This window comes from Ammospiza nelsoni, chromosome 1 (genome assembly GCF_027579445.1).
Source record: "Ammospiza nelsoni isolate bAmmNel1 chromosome 1, bAmmNel1.pri, whole genome shotgun sequence".
NCBI classification, from domain to species: domain Eukaryota; kingdom Metazoa; phylum Chordata; class Aves; order Passeriformes; family Passerellidae; genus Ammospiza; species Ammospiza nelsoni.
In genome coordinates this window covers 17,122,237-17,146,218 of record NC_080633.1, presented here as the reverse complement: position 1 = coordinate 17,146,218, position 23,982 = coordinate 17,122,237, and the positions used below count along the sequence as shown (strand labels likewise).

Below are 23,982 nucleotides of genomic sequence, written 5' to 3'. Positions count from 1 at the left end.
AAATTTTAATGGAAATAGGAGTCATTCAAACTATTTCAAAAAATGTGTCTACAGCGGTAATTTAGGTGAATTGTGTGTGACTAGGTGCGGGTATGAGGACGGCTGTGAGGAGGGGAGGCAGCAGCACAGCAGGCTGCCAGGTGGTAAGTGTCCTGAAGATAACTGAGGTCCATAAAACGGGTGGAATATGGCAATGGCACGTTTTCAAATTTCCCCGTATTGCAGCAATACAAGCACAGGGGAGAGAGGGGAGGAAGAGGAAGGAAAGACAAAGAAACTACGTTTCCCGTCGTGCCCCCGCGGCCTCGGGGCGGTGCGGGAGGAGGGAAGGGCAGGGAGCCGCTGTGGGAGACGTAACATGGGCGCCTGAGGCCGGGGCGGAGGTCGGGCTGGGCTGGGCTGGGCTGAGCTGAGAGCGGGGCTGGCCGTGGGTGCGGGGCGAGGCCGGTCCGAGGTGCTGGGCGGGCTGTCCCGGCCCCGCCGGAGGGGAGGGTGCAGGGGGGCGGGGGGCAAGGCCGAGGCCGGGACCGGTCCTGGTGGAGCTGGGACTGGGGCTGGGTACGGCCCGGCTCCTCCCGGCACCGCTCCCGTGCAGGCGGCTGCGGCGGGAGCGCTGAGCCGAGCCGAGCCTGCCCCGCCGGACGCGGCCCGGCAGCCGAGCAGGAGGCGGTGAGGGGCCGGGGCCATGGCCGAGACCGGCTCTCTGCACGCCACCAGGTTCGAGGCGGCCGTGAAGGTGATCCAGAGCCTGCCCAAAAATGGTGAGTGCGGCGGGAGGGTCCGGCGGCAGCGGCGCCATCGGTACCGGGCGGCTCCGGGAGCGGGCAGGGCCCGGCGGGCGGCGGGGCTCGGTCGCGGGGGCTCGGGGTAGCGGGGCCGCCCCAGCAGCCCTGGAGAACCGCTGCAAAGCTCGGCATTAGTGCTGCTCCCCGCCTGTCGGGGGAGCCCCGGCTCGGGGGCCTTCTGAGCCCTGCCTGGAGCTCCTCAGCCGGGCGCCTGGACCGGGGGATCTGTCAGCTCCCCGCGATCTCAGCCTCCCTGAAACCCTGAAGTTGCTTTAACAAAGCTGTTACCGTGAGTTCCCCTCTGCTGAAAGAGTTAACAAAATGGAAAAGGAAAAAAACCACAGAACTTATCCTTTTGATAAGAGCTGTGATAATTTTAAAAACATTTATTACATACACCATTAATTCTGGTGTAAAGTAAAATCGGATGTTTTTGAGGTAAATGTCACTGTAAGCTTTTAATTATTAGAATCCAACCTCAAGCTACTTGATTTAGTGGATTGGTTATGAATCTTCCCTGCTAGCTGTTAGTTTTATATTTACATTTTTTACCTGTACAAAAATGTGTTCCACAAAGGAAGAAGAGAAACCAAATCGGGAGGTACGGTGAAACTTTTACTGAAAGTTGTCAAATACCTAAGGTAAACAAAAACACTGCAGAGGGCCGTGGTTTGGGTTGTGTTTATTTGGATTTTTTTGTTGTTGTTTTTTAACTTCTGGAGGCTCGCAGTAAGTTACCATTTGTTAACAATAAAGTGACTTGCACGATACTTTGTTTACTTAGAGCCAAACGTGTCCCTTTAAACTGAGTGAAAGGACATCGGCTTGATGTTACTTATTACCTTTTTTTATTCTAATTGTGGAGTTTGACCTTAGCAGTAGGAAAGGTTATAGTCCTTTAAACTACATCTGAAACTTGCTGTTTGTATAGTAAATATTTTCAGTGGTGCTGGTTCTCAGATAAATGATGTGAAGATGTTCTCTGTTGACTTATACTGTACTGCTGTAACAGGCTGCAGGCTGTTTTCTCACAGAACCATTAGGCTTGTAAAATACTCACTAATATTCTTGATGACACTTTAATTGTATTTTAAAATGTTTTCACTAGGTTCATTCCAGCCAACGAATGAAATGATGCTCAAGTTCTATAGCTTTTATAAGCAAGCAACCCAAGGACCCTGTAACATTCCTCGACCTGGATTTTGGGATCCAATTGGTAGATACAAATGGTAACTTTTCATGAGTTGTTGTTTTGGGGATTTTTTTTTTTTATGTTCAGAAGACTAGCACTTGCAGAAGGAAACTCTCTAAATGCTTCATTTTTTAAATAAAAAGAACATTTACAACCTTTTATGCTTTAATTAGTTTTCTGTTGTATTCTAACTCAGATAATTGATCACTTCTCAGAGTTGCAGGTGGAAACGTTCCCTTGGATTATGCAGGTGGTCAGGTTTTTCTTGGACAACCACCATCATGGTACCTCTGCAGTGTTTATCCCGTGTTTTGCAATGAAGTCTTAGGTGCTCTGAAGAATAAGTGATGTGGAGGGGTGTCTGGAGCTCTTCCTTGAGTTTTCTTGTGTGATGTGAGCCTGAAGTAAATAAGTGCTCACTGGCAACCACTAATATAGCTTTGGGCTCTTGATGGGGAGGTTGGCTTTATGTCTTTCTGGTTTGTCTGCTCAGTGGCAGGTCTTCCCACTATCTGTGTTTGCCTTGGCCTGGGAAGAATTCTGATTCACCAAATTGCCAAGTTCTCTTTGAGAAGCCAATGTGAAGGTTTTGCTTGTAATATTTTAATGATAATTTGTCCTGAAGAACAAATATTATCGTTGTCTTTGTGGTCGTGGTATTCTTAGGAATCTGTGAAAACATTATTCCTAGGACTTTTTTCTCCTTCCTCATCCTCCCCAAGGCAGAGTGCAGGGGATAGACTAGGGCTGGGAGCTTTCATCCACCTGGCTGGTTGTAGCTGGAATGTGAGCCACCAACCTTGGTGGTTTTTGATGGGTGGGACAAGTACTCTGGAATGTCAAATAATGTGTGAGACTGAGGAACTGTTTTATTGCAGTCTGTGGTCTAGAGATGCCTTGTGCAACACTAATAAATTTGGTTAGAGTTTGCTGTCTTGCAGAGTTGGAGAGGGGAAGATTTTATTTAGGTCATAAGTAGCTGCTGTGGTAACTATTTGCCTTCTAGGCTGATGTGTCTTTCCCCAGCTGCTAAACTCAAAAAAGGACAGATTTTCCTTGTGGCTTATTCTACCTCAGTGACAGCTGTTTGTAAGTGCTGGCTGAGGTATCTGGGCCTGTTTGTTTTATACAGCACAGGATCTTAAACACAACTTAGTCAGAAGGGTAACACATGTGTCTTTTATCTGGGCTTATTTACAACTTACTGGGTACATAATCATAGATAGTCAGTGAGGAACTCTTCAGTCCCCAGTCTGTTCAGTTTGTTGCTGCTTCTTCCACTGTGTGATTATCTTAGCAAATTATATATTTGTACTTAAAAATTAATGTGAATCATTCTTGCGTTTTACTTGTATCAGAGTAACTTTGGACATTACATAACTGACCTACTTAAGGCCAAGTTGAAAAAAATCCAGTTTGCCCTAAAGATACTGAAGGTGTATGTGACTTTCTTTCCTAGGGATGCTTGGAGTGCCTTGGGAAACATGTCCAAAGAAGATGCCATGATAGCCTATGTTGATGAAATGAAAAAGGTATGTTTACTAAGGAAGAGATTTTCTAGAAAAAATGTTACAGGAATAGAGGAATGTGAGGGGAGTCTTGCTGACTGCTGCTGCCAAAGCTCCAAATGAGTTATCCCCTATGTGAACTGTTACATTTCAGTACTATGCTGTTTGGCCTGTGGGGAAAAGAAAATTACAAAGTTCCTTCAAAACACAGAATTTGTGTTGTTTTCAGAGAAACATGATAGCTATAGCTGATACAAAGCTTAAATGGCAAAGCTAAAGAAAGTGGAATACTGAAATAATGGTAAAGGGGGCATTAAGGGAAAAAACTGTACTGCACAGTGCCTCAGTTCTTAGAGCTGAGAGAGGTAAGTGATCCTTATTCTGGAAAAGAGACTAAAGCAACTTTCCAGAAGAATTTTAGGAGAAAAGGTCTCACTCTTATGACAGAAAACATTAATATAATCCAATATGTAAATGTAATAATTTTCTATTTTTCAGGAAGAACTTAGCAACCTGAATTTTCTGTACTTGTTACAAAAATATTCCATGAATGTTATAGTTGCAGTGATACTATTAGCATTGAGTCACAGTTACCATATTAAGCAGGAATTGCAGCATTAACTAAAGTAAACAGAGTTAAAAGTTTCATGTCATTTCTTAACTAACTCTTTACACTGCAGTCTTTTCTCTGAAACTTTTAGAGATTACTTTTCCAGTTTAAAGATTATTTGATGTCAATCTGAACAAAAGTATAGTTGTAATCTATTATTATAATGAGGTTTGAATCAAAGGGAAAAAGTTCTACTCCAAATACACTTGCTTTTTTCTGAGGCCACTATCTTTACACCAAACTCTGAATTTGTTTAATGGGCAATACAACAAAAATTTTTACTAGGCAAGGAGCTGGAGTCTGATTTGCTATTCTTTTTCCTGTCTGTAGTTCTGGTAATTTAGTTCCTGCTGCTATTACTGTATCTGCTCTAAACTGGAAAATAAGCAGCTCCAGAAAACCCAGAAGGCCAAATACTGTTTGTTTGATTAAAAATCCCACTAAATTTTAACAATTCCTTTGAATGTGTGCCACAAGGTTTAGTCTTTCATTTCAAACCTTGAATTCAATATGTGTGATATTGCAGTAGATTACCTCATGGGTTTTTTTCAGTGCAATAACTGGTTTGGTCAGGACAGTAAAACCAAGTGAAACTGCAATGTTTGTTCCAAAAAAACTCTAGTAAGCCTCCTGTGAGGACGTTTGCTTCCTTGACCCTAATGAACCATAAATATTCTGCTTCTGTGTGGATTATGTGTAGGGAATAGAGAGCAGATGACTTCCTGCCTTTCTCAGCTTTGAAACTGGGGAATCTGTTTACCCTGCTTTGGTGCTGTTCAGCTCTCACATTTGGAATCCTAGCTTCTGCTTTTCTATCCCAATTGATTCTACTTGCAATGTCAATGGAAGTGCATTTCAGATGGATCCACTGGGTTGTTCTATCAGCACATACTGCACTAATTCTCATGGACTTACTGTGGCCAGTCTGCTGTTGTCTGAGGGTACAAAACCCCACTTGTATGCTGATATCCCAGGACTGTGTTTAAGGGTGTATAAGCCTGCCATATTCTCCCAGCCCTAAGGCATTCCCTGGCATTTGCACATTGTGTTTGGGCTATGCATGCATCAGATGACCCTGTTCCAAAGTCCCAAATTTGTTTTGGGGTTTTTTCCCTCCTTAATGTTGCAACCTTGAAAATCACAGTTGGGAATGTGTCTGGGTGAGCTTTATGCTGATGAGAGATGAGCACAAATGTATTATTTTTAGTTAAAATAAACAAAATGCGCCCGAGCTCAGACTCAAGGTTAGTTTGTTTCAGGTAGCATTTCTGAAATTTATTTTGCAATGCTGTTTAAATGAATTTGTTTGCATTTCAGATATATTGTTTTCTTATGTATTACAAATAAGTGATATCATAGCATGAAGTGTTAACACTATGTGGTGTTTCTAATTTAAAACATGAGTATATATATGAATTGTGTGACATCCAAGGAAAACAGTAAATCAGGGTACATAATAACTTATTTTTCACTTTGAATTTTTGAGATTGCTTATTAAGCCTAGTGGCTATAATAAGCAAGCAGTTACTTTTGCTGGTGAAAGTATTTTCTCTTTTTGTGCTCACCTAAAAGCTAGCAGTTAGAAAAAAATTCTAAGTGCTATAAGTAGCACGGAATATATTGAGGTCTGTTTAGAATACATGAAGGGCAGTAATGTGCAGACATCACAGAAATGCATCTGTGAAACAGTTTACAGAGCTGACTAGAGCAATAACTGCATAACAAATACAAGTCTATTCTAGAAAAGGCTTCTTTCTCTCAATGTTACTGAAATGAAAAAATCGGCAATCACAAAACTGTTCAATCTGTGTTTCATATCCAGCTCTGTGTATCTGAGTATTCCTCCCTAACAAAGACAGAATGAATTACATACACTGAGCAGATCAGAGAAGTGGCAGTGAAACTGCAGGTTGATAGAATTGTTATCTCTTGGTATCCTTGACTGGTTTGCAAGTGTTGACTTGCTAGGTGTTGACTTGCCGGCCTGGAGCCCCTGCTCTGTGCAATAATGCTGCAGCTTTTGCTCCTACTGCTTGCTGGTGTGCTGGGTGCCTTTGAGCAGCATGTTCTGTGGCAGCATGTACCTTCACCTGTTGCTTTCTTGGTGCCCCTTAGGAGGAGGAGGTGCACTGTAGCTGTTAGTTTGCTTCAACCTGTGTTTTTACCTATAGCTATTGCTACTTTTAAAATATGATAACTAAAAATGTAGAGGATGAAAGAGGAACAAAGCTATTGGCAAAAAGGTTATTTGAAAGGACTTAAACTAGAATGGGACAGTAATACCATGTGCCTTAAAAATAGTATCCAACTATTGAACCTCTTCTCTTTAATTTATTTTAGATTGAAGATTATGCATTCCTACCATATGATCAAAGATACTGTGTTTGTAACTTAAAATGAAGAAATGCTCCAAATGACTTCAAGAGCAGAACTTGGTTCTAGTTTGTTCTTCTTCTAAGTGGATCTTTGTGCTGTCTCAGTTTTGCTGTATTATGCCCATATTTTTGTTTGGGACCTAGAAGGACCTAGTAGAGCACTTTTGATCTGCTTCTTACATTGCATTGAGGGCAGCAGGGTTTGACAGTACAAAGAATCCTCTAAGACAAAAAAGTTTTTCCATTTTATTTTTTCTGTGGAAAGACTTGTCTATAAAACAGTTATATTGGCCAACAGCAGCCTGTTGAACTTTGAGATGGTTTAATTCAAAATTGAAGAAATAATGGGTTTCAAGGTTTACTAATAAATACTGTGTCAAGCCTGTGTTTTAGTGTTGGCAAATGCATTAGCTCTCTCATCTCATCTTCATCTGAAAAAAATTAATATTATTATAATATTCTTATTCAGTAACTTAGTTTTATGTTCTTTCCCCGTAATTAAAAAAGGTAAACAAAAATCAGAATAACTAGTTTGATGACTTAGTGAAATGTTACAGAGTTTTGCAATAACCAGCAGTTTTAAAATCAGTTGAAATGAATGAATGATTGAAATGCTGTTTCATAAGATGCTTCATGTCTTGGACTTGTGCAGATTCTTGAGAGTATGCCAATGACGGACAAAGTTGAAGAGTTACTCCAAGTAATAGGCCCGTTCTATGAGATAGTGGAAGATAAAAAGAACAGAGGATCTGACCTAACATCAGGTTCGGACAAATAACTTTCTTTGTACTACTAATAATCATAACTCAGCGTTTTTGGGGGCTGTTTATCTGTAAATGATTTGAAAGCTAAATGTTGCATCTCTTTGTTCGTTCTCTTTGCTATATGGCAGTTCGAATGGAGAAAGTCTCTAAGTATTTGGAAGGTAGGAATAATAAATTATGTGTAAAACCATCATTTCCATTGTTTTGGTGCTGTAGGAACTTCTTGCTAACACTTGTGACTTCTGGGCTTGCCACCTCATTAGGCTGGGTTTTGTTTTATTTTACTCTTGAAGTGATTAGGTCCAGGAAGCTGCACATTTAGTCAGCAGGTTTTTTGAGCTGCTGAGGGAAGAAGAGTATTTAAAACAACTCTCCCAAGCAAATCTAGTTTGTGCCTTTTCATTAAGAAAATGAACAACTAATGTGTATTGATATGTTCTGATGTAGATGTGGATTGTCAAAATGAATACAGTTCTGGTAATCCAGCTCTGTCATCTAATCTAAAATGTAAAAAAAAAATTGACAATCAAACCTCATGCTTTTTAAAAAGTCATGGCTTCTCAAGTTTTCTGAGGCTCAAGTTCGTGAAGGGAATATTTAAATATTTTAAATTACTGATGGGTGGCAAACCTAGTGGTATCACAACTGCATAAAGTCAGTGTGTTAATTTTTATTTAGCAATACCATTGTGAGAATGTTTTGATCATACCAATTATTATGTTACAGGTAATGTGTTCATAAGGCTGTTGTGTAAGTCTTACAGTTGTTTAAATCTGGCTTAAAATGACATTTAAAAACTGAAATGCAACAGGGCAAAACTTGAAACTGTTTTTAAAAACTAAATCCATTGCACGTATAAATTGGTTAATGTCTTTAAGAAGCATGAGTCAACTGGTTAAATTGCCTTTTGTATGTGGTTTTTTTTCCCCCTACCTTAAAGGAATGTGGTTTTATTATCAAGCCTCAGAGAAACAGAAATAAATTTTCATTGTTTTGGGGGAAAAGTAGTGGTAGAAGTTTTTACATGGTTATTTTGAAAGTGGGTGTGACTTTTTTCTCAACTAAAGTTGTGTACACTTTATGTGTGGGATGCAATAGGTTTGCCTGACAGCTGGATTGATGGGTGGGTAAGAGTATCAGTAGATTCAGGTCAGTGATCTGTGTAATAAGGATTTACTTGGACTTGCTGTCTGTGGCACAGTGCCAGAAGCCACTTCTTTAAACAATGACACAGAGAATCATGGAAGTTGAACTGTACCTATTTCCATAACAAATCTAGCATACTTGTTTTTTAAAGAGGCAGTTTAAACATAAGGCAGTGTAAGTTAAACAGAACAGCAGATTTCAGCTTTACCTTGTTCTGTAATAATTACCTTGTTCTGCAGTAATTCTAGTGATATGTCATCATTCATGCCGCTTACAGGTGCAACACCTGATTATGCCATGATAAATTAGGACAGATTTTCATAAAGTTCCTTGTATGTTACAACTTTACCATTGCATTTAAGGTTTTGAAGCCCTTTCTTTATTGCTCTTACCACTTCCCTGATTAAAAGTGAAGCTGGAAATAATTATTATTGTTTACAGCACAGATACCAAAATATTCCATAGAAGTATAGAAGCATGGTTACCTTCAGTCTTTCAGATACACAATAAAGAATAGAACCAAAGGACCCAAGTCTGTCTGAGATGATGTAAACACTGGTGACAATACTGTTAAAAATTGACACATGGTTATGTTTTGATTGTGTCACTTTATCCAGTCTTGTTTCTTTCCTCACCCCCAAACCCCTACAGTCTGTAAACTCTGCTGTGGAAGGCATGCTTTTCAAGGGCAGGCAGTTGGTATCTTCTGAAATCTGGGACCCTTCTCTTGACTGCCTTGCTTCATATTGTACCTCCATCTTCTGGTCCATTCTGTTTTGAGTTTGCCTTCCCTTCTTCCATCAAACTTTAATCTGTATGCAGATCATTATCTAATTGTTTAGGAATTGTATGCCACTGCCTCAAAATCAACAGTTTCTTGAATTAGTGGAAGAGAATTGTCTGTAAGCTCAGTGTACATCAGTTATGGCTTGTGTATTGTCTCTCACAGATTGGCCTCAACAGAAAAGTATAGCCTTTTATAATTGCATTTCTAGTCTTTGTGGATCTTTGAAAATGTTAAATACAAACCATTGAAACACTGCCTTTCTGAATCAATAGAGCCTGTGGGTCCTTAATAAAGAACACAGAAGTCTGACATGCCAGCATTGAAATCAATGACTTGTAACATCTACTAGAAAATGAGGATGAACTTACTGGATCCATGGGTTCCAAATACCCAGACTTGAATGTGTTGGTAAAGAAAGAAAAAATAAAGAATTCACTCCAATAGGCTGAGCAAATCTAAGAGTTATTTTGAAAGCATAAAAACTGGGTAGTGTTTGGAAAGGTCACCCTGCAGCTGTGTGAGAAGCTTGATTTTTCTGGAAAGCTGTGTCAGTAGTGTCTTTCTGACAAATATGAAGTGCTTCTTTACATACAGAGTCATTGACAAATTATTTTTGGGTACATGATATACTGGACTTCAAAGAAGAAAGTGGGCTCTTAGCTGACATAGCACTGCAGAAAGGAAGAGGTAACTCTTGCAGCATTATAGAAAAGACTTGTTTGTAGCTGCTGGAAGAGTAGAGAGACACATAGGTGCTTTAGAAGAGTAGCATTTTAACTTTTTTGCACCTTCTAGTAAATGCATAAGAAATCTGATGTCTAAGTCTATGTTAAAAAGGCAAAGAAGCTTCAAAACCCCATTGCTCAGTAAATGTGAATTTTACAGAATGGGCATTCAAGTTTTCTTGTTTTATGATGGCTGAAGAAGCCAAAGGTGAGCTAGGATTGGCACCTAGTGATCTGATGTGGGCTGGAAAATATTGAGAGCTTCAGAACCAATTCATCCTTCAGAATGTTTCCCTGAGAATGTTTGTGGATATGTTTTTGTTTCAGAATGAGAGTAAATCCAAAAAGGGAGCAAGGAAATCCCTATCTGACAGGCTCCTACACTAAGTTGAGGTATCTGAACAACTAAGCAAAGTATCTGAAAATTGTCTGCTGGTTGTTCAGTAGAATTTTTCTGTATAATCTTTCTGCTTTGTGAAAAGGCATTTCATCTGTTCCAAAATCCTTCCAAATAAAGATGACCCTTTGCCTGCATGCTGAGTAGCAGTCATGTTATAAACCTTTGTGAAAACCAAATGTTGCCTCCAGTAACAAGAAGTTAAGTACTGCAGAGGCTGTAGGAAGTTTCAGCATTATTATACTCTTATACCTTGGCTTCCTAAGGACTGTTTTTCTCCCAGCTGTGTTGCAGTGGCACCAGATGAAGTCTGCTGAAGCAAGGTGCTGTGCAGTGCTGCATGTGCTGGTTTGGGGCAGTGCTGATGGCAGCACAGGCTGTGAAGGAGGAGCCCGTGCAGGGCACTGCTCCTGTGACTGGCAGAGGCTGGCCCAGCTCACAGGCAGACACAGCTGTTTAACAGTTTGCTTGGTGTCTTCTTGCATTCGATGTGGGAGAAAGGTTTAAAAGACAATACTCACTGAGGTCTGTATGCTTTTAGAACAAGCAAACACATGTAAACATTTGTGTTTCAAAGGCAGTAGTTAGTACAGGATCAGCTTGAAAAAAGAGAGTCTGTTCCTAATTACTATTTTCCAGGTAGAAATACTTTTCTTACTCTTAAAATGCAATATATCTTCCAACTGCGTTTCTTTATATGAGTATGTTTGTGAGAGTTTCTTTGTATGAGTAGTTTATCTGTTCAAATAGTTTTGTATTCTCAAAGACCATCTTAGGTTCTTTTCAGTGTCTTTGCTTTCTAGTGGGGCATTTGGTGGCTCTTTCTGCTTGTGTGTGAGCCTTTGCTCTGAAACACCCTCTAGGGCTTCATAAGCTCACTTTTTCATGGCTCTTTGACCAGGAAGATACTTGGTTAACAGATTTCCTTCCCTTTCCTTCCACCTTTCTTCATTAGGATTTTTACAGAACTCAATGTCAATGAATGTTCTTAGTCATTCATAAGAAGGAGGAAAAGAGCTGAAATCTGTGTTGCTCTGAGCTGCAGGGCTTTATTAGGTTCTGTTAGTGTCTGCACCACAATGAGGAGTTGCATTGAGGCAGGAGAAGCTGCTGGGTGTGTGGATGAGTGAGGTTTTTAAAATCCCATCCTTTAAACTTTTCTCCCTTTCTAGTTTCCAATTACAAATTAACAGGTATAATCAAGGTTACAAATGATATTCAGATAGGCTACTGTGAAACTTACTATACAAATACTTTTTGTTAAATTCACAGTAATTTGGCCTTCAGAAGTGTCTAGAACATTCTCTCCAGCATTTGCTGCAGGATGGGATTATTAGAGAAGATTAAGGGCTGGGCCAGCAAGTGCCATTGGAGATGTGGAATCAGTGACTCAACAAGCCATGGCTTGTGCTGTTGCAATCTATACCTGCTTCATGCTTTGCACACCAAATCTCAGCCTCCTTTGTGAACTCGACTTCAAGCTGATGGCTTTATGTCAGTGCTGTCTAACAGTGCTGGAAATGAGGGCAGAGCATCAGTGCAGCTCTAAGCCTGAGTATTTCAACAGCTCCCCTCTCATACAAAGAGATCAGAAAATGTATTGCCACAGGCTGAGCAGCAAAGTATCCAAATGGTAAAATGTAAGATTAAAAATTGTTTCTTTATAAGTGGAGGGAGCTATGAGACGTTTTCTTCCATGGAAAGAAAAGCTTGTCTGTATTGTGATTCATGCTGGGTTGAGTCAACAGTAACAGTTTTGGTGCATAATTGGTTGTTGAACTTGGATTTTTTCCTTCCAGCTACACAAGATTTCCCTACAAAAGGCAAAGTAAATGTCAAAAGCTCTTCAGGTTTCATAATTTAGAAGATGTACCCACTTGCCAGATAATTCTGGTGTCTTGTATTTTAGCTGTCTTATTGTAAAGATCTTGTGACAAAAGAACTGGAATTGGTATTTCTCAGAGCTCTGTTGTACAAAGACAAGCTACAAAGAAGTGGATAGGGGTGTAGGAGGTTGGGGAAGGTCAGACATTGGTAGTCACATCTTGATTGCTGTCAGAAAAGTACCCAGTGGACACATTCTGGTGTTTTGTATTTAACTTTGTGTAGCAAAACTAATTAATTATAGCCTTTAAGATGCATAGAAAAGCGATTTGTTTTACCTCTGAGGCTGTGTTTGATATGGGCTTTGTAAAAGACATTTCAGATGGTAGGCTTGGTGCAGATGGCAGGAGAATATGACCTTAATGTTATTTCATTTTTGGTTTTTTTCTGATACAGGGCAAAACAATTTTTGATTGCTACAATTCAAGGCTACAATGTGCGTCTCAGCTATGTGGCCTTGTGTTGTTTTCAAGTATAATTCACTTTTCTTTATAGGGTTCTGAATTCACTGCACTCACATTGTGTATTTTCTGGGACAAAACTCAAGAGTGAATAATGCTCCTTCCTAGCTGCCATGCAAAGTGAAAATTCCAAATGATGACTATCTCTTCTGCACAGAAAAGAGTTTAGCAAGTTTTTCTCCTCCGGGGGGAAGTAGTACCAGGCTTGGGGACATCCTGGATCCTGGAATGATGTTACTGTGCTTTCAAGTTCCAACATCTAAGGAGCAGCTGTTCCTCATGTTCATTCTCACCCATTGCTGAGGTGCTGACAGAGCTGGCAAAGCCTGGATCGTTGGTCCTGTGTAACCAAGCTGTGTGTGCTGCTGGCCCTGGGCACCCTGGAGCTTCCTGCCAGTGCTGGGAGTGCCTGTGCAGCAGCTGCTCTTCTGCTGGGCTTCTCTCTGCAGGAAGTCCCAGGCACCTTGTCTCTACTGCAGAAGGCTGAGGAGCGTCAGGGAGATGGGAAATGTATCCAAGTCAACCCCAAAACTTGGTATCCTTATTTATATGGCACATATTCTGAAAATCCTTTGGAAAAGGTATTGGCAATATGGGTTGAGATGAGAAACTCCTTGGATACTGAAAAGTGTAAAGGTGTGGGATGACTAGTCGGTAATCCTAAATACTGTACTTGCAAGTTAATATGAATGTCTGAGAAGTTGCTGTTTTCTGTGTTTGTTCTTATCCACAGACTATTGTTTTAATGTTTATTAATGGTAAATAAAGATGTGACTATTGTTGATTAATTTTTTTTATTAAATACAGAGTCATCTCTTGTAGTGTAACAGCTTGAAAGGCACATGAGCAGAGAGATGAATGCTGACAAAACAAGGTTATAGTCTTTTGGAGTATATTAAAAGAAAAATAAAAATGAGGAGAGGCTTTTTCTGTTATTGTAAAGTTTAGGAAGACTAAACCACCAAAATAAAAGGAAAACTCTGTAGAGGAAGATGTGGATGTCCCAGTATGTGGGTGCTTAGGGTGTACATTTGTCAGAGAACTTGTACCTAATGCACTTAAATTTAAAAGAAATAAAACCATGATAGTTAAAGTAGTGATTTTTAGATTTTTCAGTCTGCATTTCTTACAGACTCTTATAAAATCTCTTCTTATTTGTGTTGCTTGTTTGAGTAGTGCAGAACAGATGTTGCAGAGCAGGCTGGGCCCTCAGACATTTTCTTTGTAAAGAAGAAAATATCTTTTCAATATAGTGATATAGATCTATTTTTATATAGTGTCCTATATTAAAAAAAATGCAATGAAATGAGGGAATAAAAACTCTTGGTCTAGCTGAAGAGTTTATTGCTCCCAGATGCTTTTATGTACCACTTCTGTCTCCTGCACACACTGCTCCTTGCAGTATTTGGTACATCAGTTTCAAAATGAGGTGGGGATTTGTGTAACCAAGTGTATTGGAAACGGCAGAACATGGTTGCACAAACTTGGAATTGAAGTAGGGAGCCTACCTGGATCAGTAACAAGCATGAAACATCAAGGGGTGATGGCTAGAAAGTAATTACAGTTACCTGATGATGAAAACAACTTTGTACAGCATGTAGACTCCTTGAGAATTAACACAAACACAGGCGTGCAGGGAGATCCTACGCAAAGTGATACAAGTGTAGGCAATGCTTAAGATTTTGCTGCTATTGAGCAGATGTTATGGTATTTCATGAAAACATGTAGTTTTTATTGAACAGTGAGGGTGTACACAGCTAGCTAAATGTTTTATCCCATCTTTCATGTGCTGTTGCAGATTTTCAAAGCATGTGAGAGGCTGTGGAACTTGTGTGAGGATGATACTGTGGTGTACTGGGCTAACCATCAGTACAGGTCTAGCAGTGCATGTTAATTTTGTTTAAGAATTACATGCCTGTTCATAAAACAAAAATACAAGGCATTTGAGAAAAACCTGCTAGGCAAGGTCTCCTTTGTCAAATGACCTTCAAGCTGGGGCAGATGTACAGAGGCATTTAAATTCTGAACTCCCATCTGGGTAACAAAAACAGCGTTGAAATATGTGAAGAGTTAAAAATCACTTACTATTGAGAAACTTAGCCTCATTTTACAGGTCCTTGAGGAGAATTGTAGTGATGCCTTTAAAGAAATATATTTAGAATGGCTTGTAGGAAATTCCTTAATAGAGCTGATACTAGAAAATAAACATCTGGTGAAAGCTGGTAGAGAAGCTGCAGGTTTGTTCTTCACATCCTTTCCATCTTGCCTTATTTTTGGTCAAATCTTTCCTTCTATTTCAAGTTGTTGCTGTTACACTGCTCCTACTATTTAGCATTAAAAACCCCAAACCCACACCACAGGCTTTTACAGAATAGAATTCCTTCTATGGCTAAAAAACAGTACAGCTTTGATTTAAAAAATTGTCACAAATCTCACATTTTGATGTTGTATGTGGTGAGATGAAAATAATAAACCAAGAGGAATTCTACAGTATCTAAAGTAGGGCAACAGAAAAAGCTACTAACATTTTGCGTGCAGTTGAAGTGAGTAGATGAAATAAAGGGTTGACGGGTAGCTGAGTGGGATTAGCACAAACCAAGTAAGGTTTTAAAAGCTAGCTTAACTTGTGAATATTCATTCCTCAGGGAACAGCCATTAACCTACTGGCAGGGGATGTAGAAGTCACTGCTAGCTGGCTCTGCTTAATCTTTAAACCCGTCACCCCCAGGATTAAACTGATGATTGACCATCATGTGTGGTTCCTTAGCAGATACTCAGAGCAGTGAGAATGGCAGCTGGCTGTGGGTTTACTGTGTAGTAAAAGCAGTTGGGGATGGAGCTGATGAGGATAGCAGGGTAAGGGTTCTGAGGAAAAGCACACAATTAGGCCTGGCATTTCATGTGGCCAAACTCTGTACAGGGTTGTGTTCTTGGAGACTGCATCAAAGCAATGCCTCTTTGTGGTCTTTGGGAGCACTGCTGTTAAGAATGACTTAGTGGAAGAAATGGGATCCTGATGGATTTCAGTTGTTCAGGTGTCCTGTGGTGTGATACCACAAATCTGTAACTGTTGATACATTCTCTCAGCTCCTCCTCTTATTTTAAATGTATGTAATAGATCACTCAGAAGTTTCCCCAGATGAATAATCTCCTTACTGCAAATAGGTGAAGAAAGAACATGCTTGAATGTTCAAAAACATTCCTTTCAAAAAGAAAAGTAAATCTTAGGAAAAGGCTTATGGTGTAGCTGGGGCTGTTTGCAGTGTCTTTGGTAGGGTGAGGAGCTTTGCAGTTTTAATTTCCCTTCACAACTCAATGTTCCTCCTGGTCTTGTCTTTCCTGTTCACTCCTACGGCTGGGTAGGACACATGGATGATTGTGTCCCCACCCCCATGTTGTTAAAGGGAAGGGTGATGTGTGCCTCACAGTGCCAAGGGGGTTGTGTCTGTGCCTAGTGCTCATGCTGTGAGGACATAACTGCTGCCTTATCCTTCTTGGGCTGCTGCTTCTCAGAAAAACATCTTGAGAACTGGGATTCGCAATTCATGAAACACACTTGTGAGAAAATAAATGGGACTATGTTGGGATTTCTCTTTCATGAAGCAAATTTCTGTGCAAATAAGTAGTGACCACCTATGAGGAGAAAATGAGCAGGTGCTTATATTCTTGTAGTGTATGAGATAGACAATTCCTTTTCCTTTTCTCATTTTACAGAAAAGCAGGGGTTTTTTAATCTTCAGATAAAGAGATGGATTAAATCAATCCAAAGCAGTGATGCAGGGTGCCCACAGAAACATTACCTTGCAATAAAACTAAAGTGAACTTAATATTTAACATAGTCATTGTTACTGTACAAGAAGTTATTTTACCTTTTTTTCTCTTTTTAAAATGCTGTGGATAAGCTTGGAAACTAGAGAACTGTGGGAAGGCTCTTCATTGGAAGGTTAAAGTAGAAAAAAGCCTTAGCTTAAATTACCATGCAGCAGAGAAAGTAGCGAAGCTGGTTTGGTAACTCCAGTGTAATTGGATATTATTTTGCAGTTTAATGTTAATCCCAAATGTGAGAATAAATCTTTCAAGGTTCTGACAAGGGAATGTAGAAATTATGCAAATGAAATGCTGTGGTGACAATTAAAACAGTCAGATTTCAGCCTTGGAGCCAACATGTAATCTGTCCAAGTGTCTCACAGAAAGTGTCCTCTCTTTGTACCTTTGTACTCTGTCCTAACATAGGAGGCTTAAATGATCATCAGGATATATTTAGCCATAATATTTTTTACAGGAGATGGTAGAATTGTCCTTTATATACTTAATCTTTTTAATGAATCTTTACCTTTCAATTTTTTGTACAGTTATAGTAGTTACAGTAAATTGTCATCCTTGGAGTGATCAAAGATGTGGAAAACAGGGATTTGGAAGTTACTTTGTCTATTTCAATATTTTTTTCTTTAAATATTTATGAAAAAAATGCTCAGTGTATATATTAATTTCATCAACTTTTTCACTGAAATCAGGGAATTTATTTCCATGTGTCATTTGTTAGGTGAAGATCTGTAGAAATGTGAATAATCTTACCATATTTTGCATCTGCCTAAATTACAGCAGATGTGTAGAATATTGTATTTACCTTATTCAGAATTCTGTTGTTCACATAATTGAATATGTTTCAAGATTTGCCTCTGAACTGTGAGTAGGTTTGAAGCATTTCAGCCCAAAAGGGAAATTATGTTTAAAAAGTGATTTCTGGGTTTAAAAGAACATGGCCACCACATCAGCCCCAGCTGCAGCTGTAACCTAAATACAGTAACAAGCTTGGTCTGAGACTCCTTCTGCAAGTGGCTGCAGTCACTTCCCTGAAGGCTGCCCAGAGTCATTGAGAATATCTGCACCAGCAGCCAGGCACTCAGTGATGGGCCACAAAAGAAAAACATGAAACCAGTTAATAAAGAGCTTACAGAAATAAGCTGCCATTATTTGGTAGATCTTCTAATATGGACATACTTCTGTAGAACTGTGACTGATAGTTTTGGGGGTGGTAGTGGTGGTGTGTGTTTGTTTCCTTTAAAATATTTTTTTCCCCTTTGCTTTTTTCTTAGACCTTAGTAATGTTATGAATTCCACTCCAGCTATAAAAGCTGTAAATGGAAAAGCTGAAAGCAGTGATAGTGGAGCAGAATCAGAAGAAGAAGGGCTCCGTGAAGAGGAAGAAAAAGAAGTGCAGATAAATGGAAAAGGTAACTCTGTGTGTCCCAGAGATGTTCTCAGCCACCTAAGTGGCAGAAAATACCAAAGTATCATGAATGCTTTTTCAAGGGAATTAGATGGAAATATATGTGAATGTATATGTGAGAGGTGTCTGTGTTTCAGACTGTAATTCTAGGCTGTAAGAATTAAAACTAGTACAAATTTGCAAGCTATGCCATATGATTTTTGACTTGCCTAGCAAGTTCTTTCAAAAGGTTATCTAAATATCTATATCCTGCATTGTTTTGGGTTTTGTTGCCAGTGTTTTTTTGTAAGAGCTATGAATGATTACATGGCCTGTAAGAGTAGAATTGAAAATTACTATTTTTTCTTCAGAGACAATAAAACAGAACTTTCAGTGAGATTAATTTAGAGGGTCCATAAAGAACTGGATGCTGAAATAACAGCATCTAGTAAAAACCAAATGCAATGACATATTTAGAATTCTATACAGATGTCCTCCAAGGACATTTTGATTATTATTTCGTTTAGAAGAAACACCTACTTCAGATTTACTTACTTATGTTTTGAGTATTTGCTCTTTTTGCTTTTTACAAGAACAGAACAATCCACACAAATGGGAATATAGGGGCATTTCCATGTTTTGTTCTGCAGCTACATTACACATACAGTCCCTTAGTAAGGGAGCTGCTTGAAGAGATATGGTTGGAGCTATTAGGTATAGAGCTTTCTCTTTGCAAAGTTTTCTTTTCTTGTACAGATTATAAGAATGTGAAACCTGAATCAGCAGCTGCTAAGGATTTGGAAGGCATTGTTAGCAATGGCTGTTACAAGGACAGCTTTATCCCAGATATGCAGAATGGCATCCAGACCAAATCTGCCTTGAATGGCTTGAGCCCAGAGGAAGAAACAAATAAAATGGAGCCAAGCCTAGAAATAGCTCAGAATGCTGCTCATCAAGGTATTGTCCTTCCAAGACTGTGTTTTCATTTGCACAAGTTTTTCATGAAAAATATTCTTTCTATGGAAGCTTAATCCCAGGATTCAGAGACTAGCAATGGTGTCTTTCAGTTGCAGAAATATGAAGACAAAATACTAAAACAAATTAATTAATTCCAGTTAAAAATAAGGCTTTCTTTTAGTATGTCTTACAGAAAGAAAGGGGAATTCAGAGACAGAGAGGGCTAAACCCACAGAAATAGAAGTGTTTTCTTGTAATATCATTGTACTACCTATGCAAATACTATTTGCCTTTGAAAATGAATTTGTAGTAAAACAAAAGTCACCTATATCTGGTTTATCATTCTGAAAAGCTGAACATTTTATAAATGCCAGTTTGTTGAAACTGGGATCTGAATATGTATTTTTAATACTAATGTAACTTTAGCCAAAACTGCTTTATACTGAGCTTAGGAAGGAGAGGGTAATGAAAAAGGCAGAATTAAAATTTATAATACAGAAATGTCAATATAAAGTATAGTTTTCCCACTAGCAAAAGTTTTCTATAATTCTTAAGTTAATGTAACATCTTTATTCAGAATCCATGTTTAGGATGACAGCTGTAGATAGAAGAATCATGAATTGATGCTCACCTACACATTTTAACTCATTGCTCTAGTCTTTGCCAGGGTGGCTCAACTGGCTCACATTTACAGACCATGTGTGCTATCCCTCTTTCTCTGCAGGTGCAAGTGAAGAGAATACTGAAGAGATCTCAGCAGCTCAGCACTTAACCAGTGATTCAGACAGTGAAGTTTATTGTGACTCTATGGAGCAGCTTGGACTAGAAGAGGTAGGGGTTTAGTATTCCTGGGTATATTTTGAAGCTGGTATGCTGCTTATTTTTTAATAAGCAGCATACCAGGTTCCTCTCAGTCAAGTGAACATGGACATGCAGAGGTGAATGATGTGGCTCATGCAAACTGTCCTTCTGTTTGAACTAGAGGGGTTTGTTCCTTTCATTGCCAGCATTTTACAACTTGGTTACTGCTAATCTAAAAGCCTTGAGGCCCTCAGAGAATTTTTGTGAGGACAAAGCTTCAAAAACAAAAGTACAAGGAAACAATTTTCAAAAAAGGAAAATCAGTACAAAGAAACTAAGGTCTGTGTCCGCAAATTAATGTAGGGTCTCATAATATGTAGGGACCAGATTTCAGCTATTTTTAACAAATGGGAAGTATCTTTGTAACAATTCACTTTTTGCTTGCCTTTTTTTCTGGCCTGATGACTTCTGCATTTGTTTCTTAGAATAAAGAAATAAGTGTTAGCAGGTGTCCTGTAGGCCAGTGCCTGCAAGTGGCCTTGGTCTAAAGAAGTGGGGTATTACAAGGATTTCTGTGTTCTTTTGTATTCTCTTCAGTCATAATGTACACCTCTGACTTCCCTATAAAATGTGAGCACCACCTGTGCTGCCACAGCTTGGACTGGATTTGTGCTCCTGCTGATTACTACTCAGAACTGTAATCTTTGTTGGCTTTCTGGCCTGGACCTTCTTTAGAGGCCTAGGTTAAGTGTGGGCTTTGTAGGTTGTACTCAGAAACCTCATTTCCTGATTCTGGAGAGAAATGTGTGAATGGTGCCTGGGATCAGAAAGGCCAGAGGCACTCAAATATTGCATCAGTCTCTTGTCTGGCTCTTTCCTGAGTATGTAGGGAGTTCATTTTAACAAATCAAAATTCTGCCCACTAATAAAGCATATTGGGAAATGTAATTTGATAGAAGTGCTGCAAGCTGTCTTATCTAGCTGATTTCCCAACCTTGTGTATTGTTCAAGCTTGTTTGAATTCTTCAATTGAAGCGGGTGGATTAGTTGTCAGAGTTTCCCAACCTGCATGAGGAAAGTTCCAGTTTTGCACAAAGTAACTAAGGTATATGTAAAGAAATACACAGGTAGAACTACAGGTCAATCAGTTCAAACTAGAAGAGGTTCACTTAATAAATAAATACAGCTTGAATAAATACAGCAGTTTCTTGGAAAAGATGTAGCCAGCCCTCTGGCCTTCAGTTCTGATGATCCAGAACTGCTATTTTACGAATTTGGGCAGCAGTTTCCATTTCACTGCCCCTCCTTTTGGTTATTTTGACTTCTCCATGAAGTTCTTTTTCAGCTGAGGTCCCAAAGCTGCTTCAACATATCCTTGTGCAAGGAATGACCTTGTCCTGTGCCAAGGGGTGCTTGAATCACCCACCAAGACAGCCCCAGTGCAGAACCTGAACAGCATCTGTGTCATCCTGCCTTACTGTCTTCCTGCAGTAGCACCAGTTTTAAATGAGAAGTCAATAGAATACTCTGCCTTTCCTTTGTTTGCTGTGAGGTGCAGGTGCAGCCAAGGTGTTTGGAGCAGGCTGATGAAAGCTGTGTGCTCTCTTTGCTGTGAGTGCAAACACTGCCTGCCCAGGGCTGCTGACAGCATGGGCCTTCTGGCCGTGCCTCCCAAATTCAAGGGAAGAGGCCATTTCACTGTCTAGGAAGCAAAGCCACTTTTACAGGGGAAAATTGAATGGTTTTAGACATTTATGTTGTATTTTAGTAATTACTGAGTATTAATGTATGTTGGAAATGTCTAAAGAAATTCCTGTGGTATCACTGTTGTGAGATTTCCCTGAAACACCTTCTCAATCTGGAAATAACATTTAGACAATAGTATATTCTACAGGAAAACAACTGCTCCCCTTAAAAGAAGTCTTAATTCTGGGCAAAGTATTTTCTTTATGTGAAAGTAAAGATGATATTTTTTCCTTTTTAATGTTTAACTGTCATATTTTACAGAATTTAATTACTTGCTAATGTTAATTTGTAGCCCTTGGAGATCATCACATCAGCTAAAGGATCTTTAAAGCATTCATCCCATTTCTTGGATGTAGATCACAGTCCTCTGTTAGAAAATACAGATTTTTCAAGGCGCACTTGCACGACTTATGGGAATCTCCAACCTGGAAATACTGGAGAGGGAGTAGCTGAAGAACAAGGTGAAGTCAAATGTGGAGGAGAAGATGGCAAAGCCAGTAATGGGGGTCCTCACAAGGAGAAAAAAGGTGGAGAAAAAGCAGATTTCTACAGTGTCAGAAGAGGGAGAGGTACTGTGACCCTGCATTTGTGTACTGCACTCTCCTCACTGCCATAAATTACTGGTGTCTGAGAAGCACCTGTCAGCACTGTCCAGTGGGACAGTCATGTGTACAGTGCTTCTGCTCTTCACAATAAAAATAGATAAAAAATACCTATTACAGTTGGTAACTCACTCCAGCTACTGCTTCTGGCACCTGGGTTTTTGGAAATGTGGTCCTCAAAACTAGTCTGTGCCTGAGAGGAATTTCTTTAGAAGTTATATACTTACTGCTAAAATACATATGCATTTATATCTCTGTGATGGTTTGTTTGAAACCATGGAATGCCATGGAAAGTGACATATTGTTTTGTATGTAATTGGAATGTTAGCCACACCTTTGAGTGATTCTGATACTAGCCATTATGATTCTTAAAATTTAATGGTTCTTAATCACATAATAGCCCAGATGTTCAGTTTATGTTGTACCTCTGCACTTTTTAATTCCAGAACACTTCTGATAGTGTCACCTACAAGCAGCACAATATTCCAGTGGTAAGATCTGTAAAGTCAAGGATAAAATCAGTTTTTCTTGTAAAACAAAAAAAGGCAGAAAGTATTTTACTTATATATAGCATGCCTTTTTGTATAGCACCTATAAGTAATCAGATGGAAAAATTAAAAGGAAAATCCAAATAAAACATTTATGTTGAAAACTATTATAAAGAACATACTATAGTTAACTGCTTCCTCTTCTCTCTCTTGTTGTGTTATTGAAGTTTGCTACTTACAGGCAGAAACATGACAGGCTAGTTAGTGGTAGTTGTACCTAGTTCAAGGGAGTATTGTCAATTTCAAATAATTCTTTTCTCCTCACTGTATTCCTGTGATCTTTGTTTTCCAGCTGGAGACTTTGCCAAACTTAAAACACATACTAAGACGAATCCTACTTTTTACTAGGGCAGAATTTGCTGCTGAACTCTTTAGCTTTTTGTAAATGTTCTTGCAGTTCTAGGAATTTGGATGATACTGTCACACTAAGGCTGTAGGGAAACATCTCAGATGGCATTTCAGTGACCTTGCAGTGCTGCTGAACTGTCTGAATATAGCCTGTGATGAGTACCACCACACTCCTGGGTGAAAACTGAGGGAGAAAACTCAACTTATGTTAAACCTTTTCAGTAGAGCTGTAGCCCATTCCGTGTTTGGTGTTTCTGTTTCTCCTCCCTCCCAGCAGGGCACAGACTCCAGCCTTTGGGAGATGGTTCCCAGGGCGGGCAGATGGGCGGCGGAGGGGACGGCGAGCGCTGGGGCTCCGACAGAGGCCCCCAGGGCAGCCTCAATGAGCAGATTGCAGTGGTGCTGATGCGGCTGCAGGAGGACATGCAGAATGTCCTGCAGAGGCTGCATATGCTGGAGGCTGTTGCAGCATCACAGGTACTGTTCTTTGGAGTTATTTGATCACCTTTTATTAAATGTCTTTGGATATTTTTGTGCTTTTTCATTAAAATTTTTGGCAATATTTTCTTAAACTGTAAAGACATTTCAGTCACATTTTGTAGTTGAGTCCAGCTTAAAACTTCCTATTGGTACTTACTGTTAGCAGTACAATTTGTAACTCTGGTACGTGTAAGCAAAACCACGCGTTTTTTACCTAGAAATTAACCATATGTTACTTCACTGATTTCTGATCAGATTGATCTTAGCCATAGTTATTGATACACATTACACAGGCTGTATATGGACACTCCACAGTTAATATTCTTAATGCATGATCCCACAGAATTCAAAGCATTTTCAAAGAAAGCAAGAAATTATCCTAATCTTTCAGATGGTAAATGTTCACAGGCAGAATTCAGATTCCATTTTTCAGGATGCAAAAGACCTGATTGTTCATAGCTTTCTTTCCTCGTGAAGTAATCCAGCTTTATTGGAATTGTACAACATGTCCTCATCCAGTGAATAGAACTCTTAAGCAAGTGTAGACATTATTGATACAGTGTTTCTTTTTTCTTTCTATTTCAATAGAGCATATTGTGAATATAGTTGAACCAGCAACCTGAAAATGTTTGGTTTTGTTTGACTTGCTGATATATT

The 23,982-nt window shown here is 39.4% G+C and overlaps 1 protein-coding gene across 9 annotated transcripts in view; it reads left to right on the top strand.

Moving 5' to 3' along the window:
- The first annotated feature begins 341 nt into the window (after positions 1-341).
- ACBD5 (acyl-CoA binding domain containing 5) overlaps positions 342-23,982 on the top strand; it is a 30,336-nt gene continuing 6,695 nt past the window's right edge. Inside the window, exons 1-11 of one of the 9 annotated variants that reach the window (XM_059468204.1) lie at positions 342-383; positions 596-761; positions 1,894-2,014; positions 3,437-3,509; positions 7,123-7,234; positions 7,363-7,395; positions 17,731-17,868; positions 18,600-18,800; positions 19,525-19,631; positions 21,640-21,916; positions 23,120-23,322. In XM_059468204.1, coding sequence (XP_059324187.1) covers positions 686-761; positions 1,894-2,014; positions 3,437-3,509; positions 7,123-7,234; positions 7,363-7,395; positions 17,731-17,868; positions 18,600-18,800; positions 19,525-19,631; positions 21,640-21,916; positions 23,120-23,322 — 1,341 coding nt within the window. In that variant the 5' untranslated portion in view covers positions 342-383; positions 596-685. Of the gene's footprint in view, positions 384-521; positions 762-1,893; positions 2,015-3,436; positions 3,510-7,122; positions 7,235-7,362; positions 7,396-17,730; positions 17,869-18,599; positions 18,801-19,524; positions 19,632-21,639; positions 21,917-23,119; positions 23,323-23,982 lie in introns of those variants that run through there. The other 8 variants (XM_059468213.1, XM_059468230.1, XM_059468222.1 and 5 more) reach the window with 8 other exon arrangements.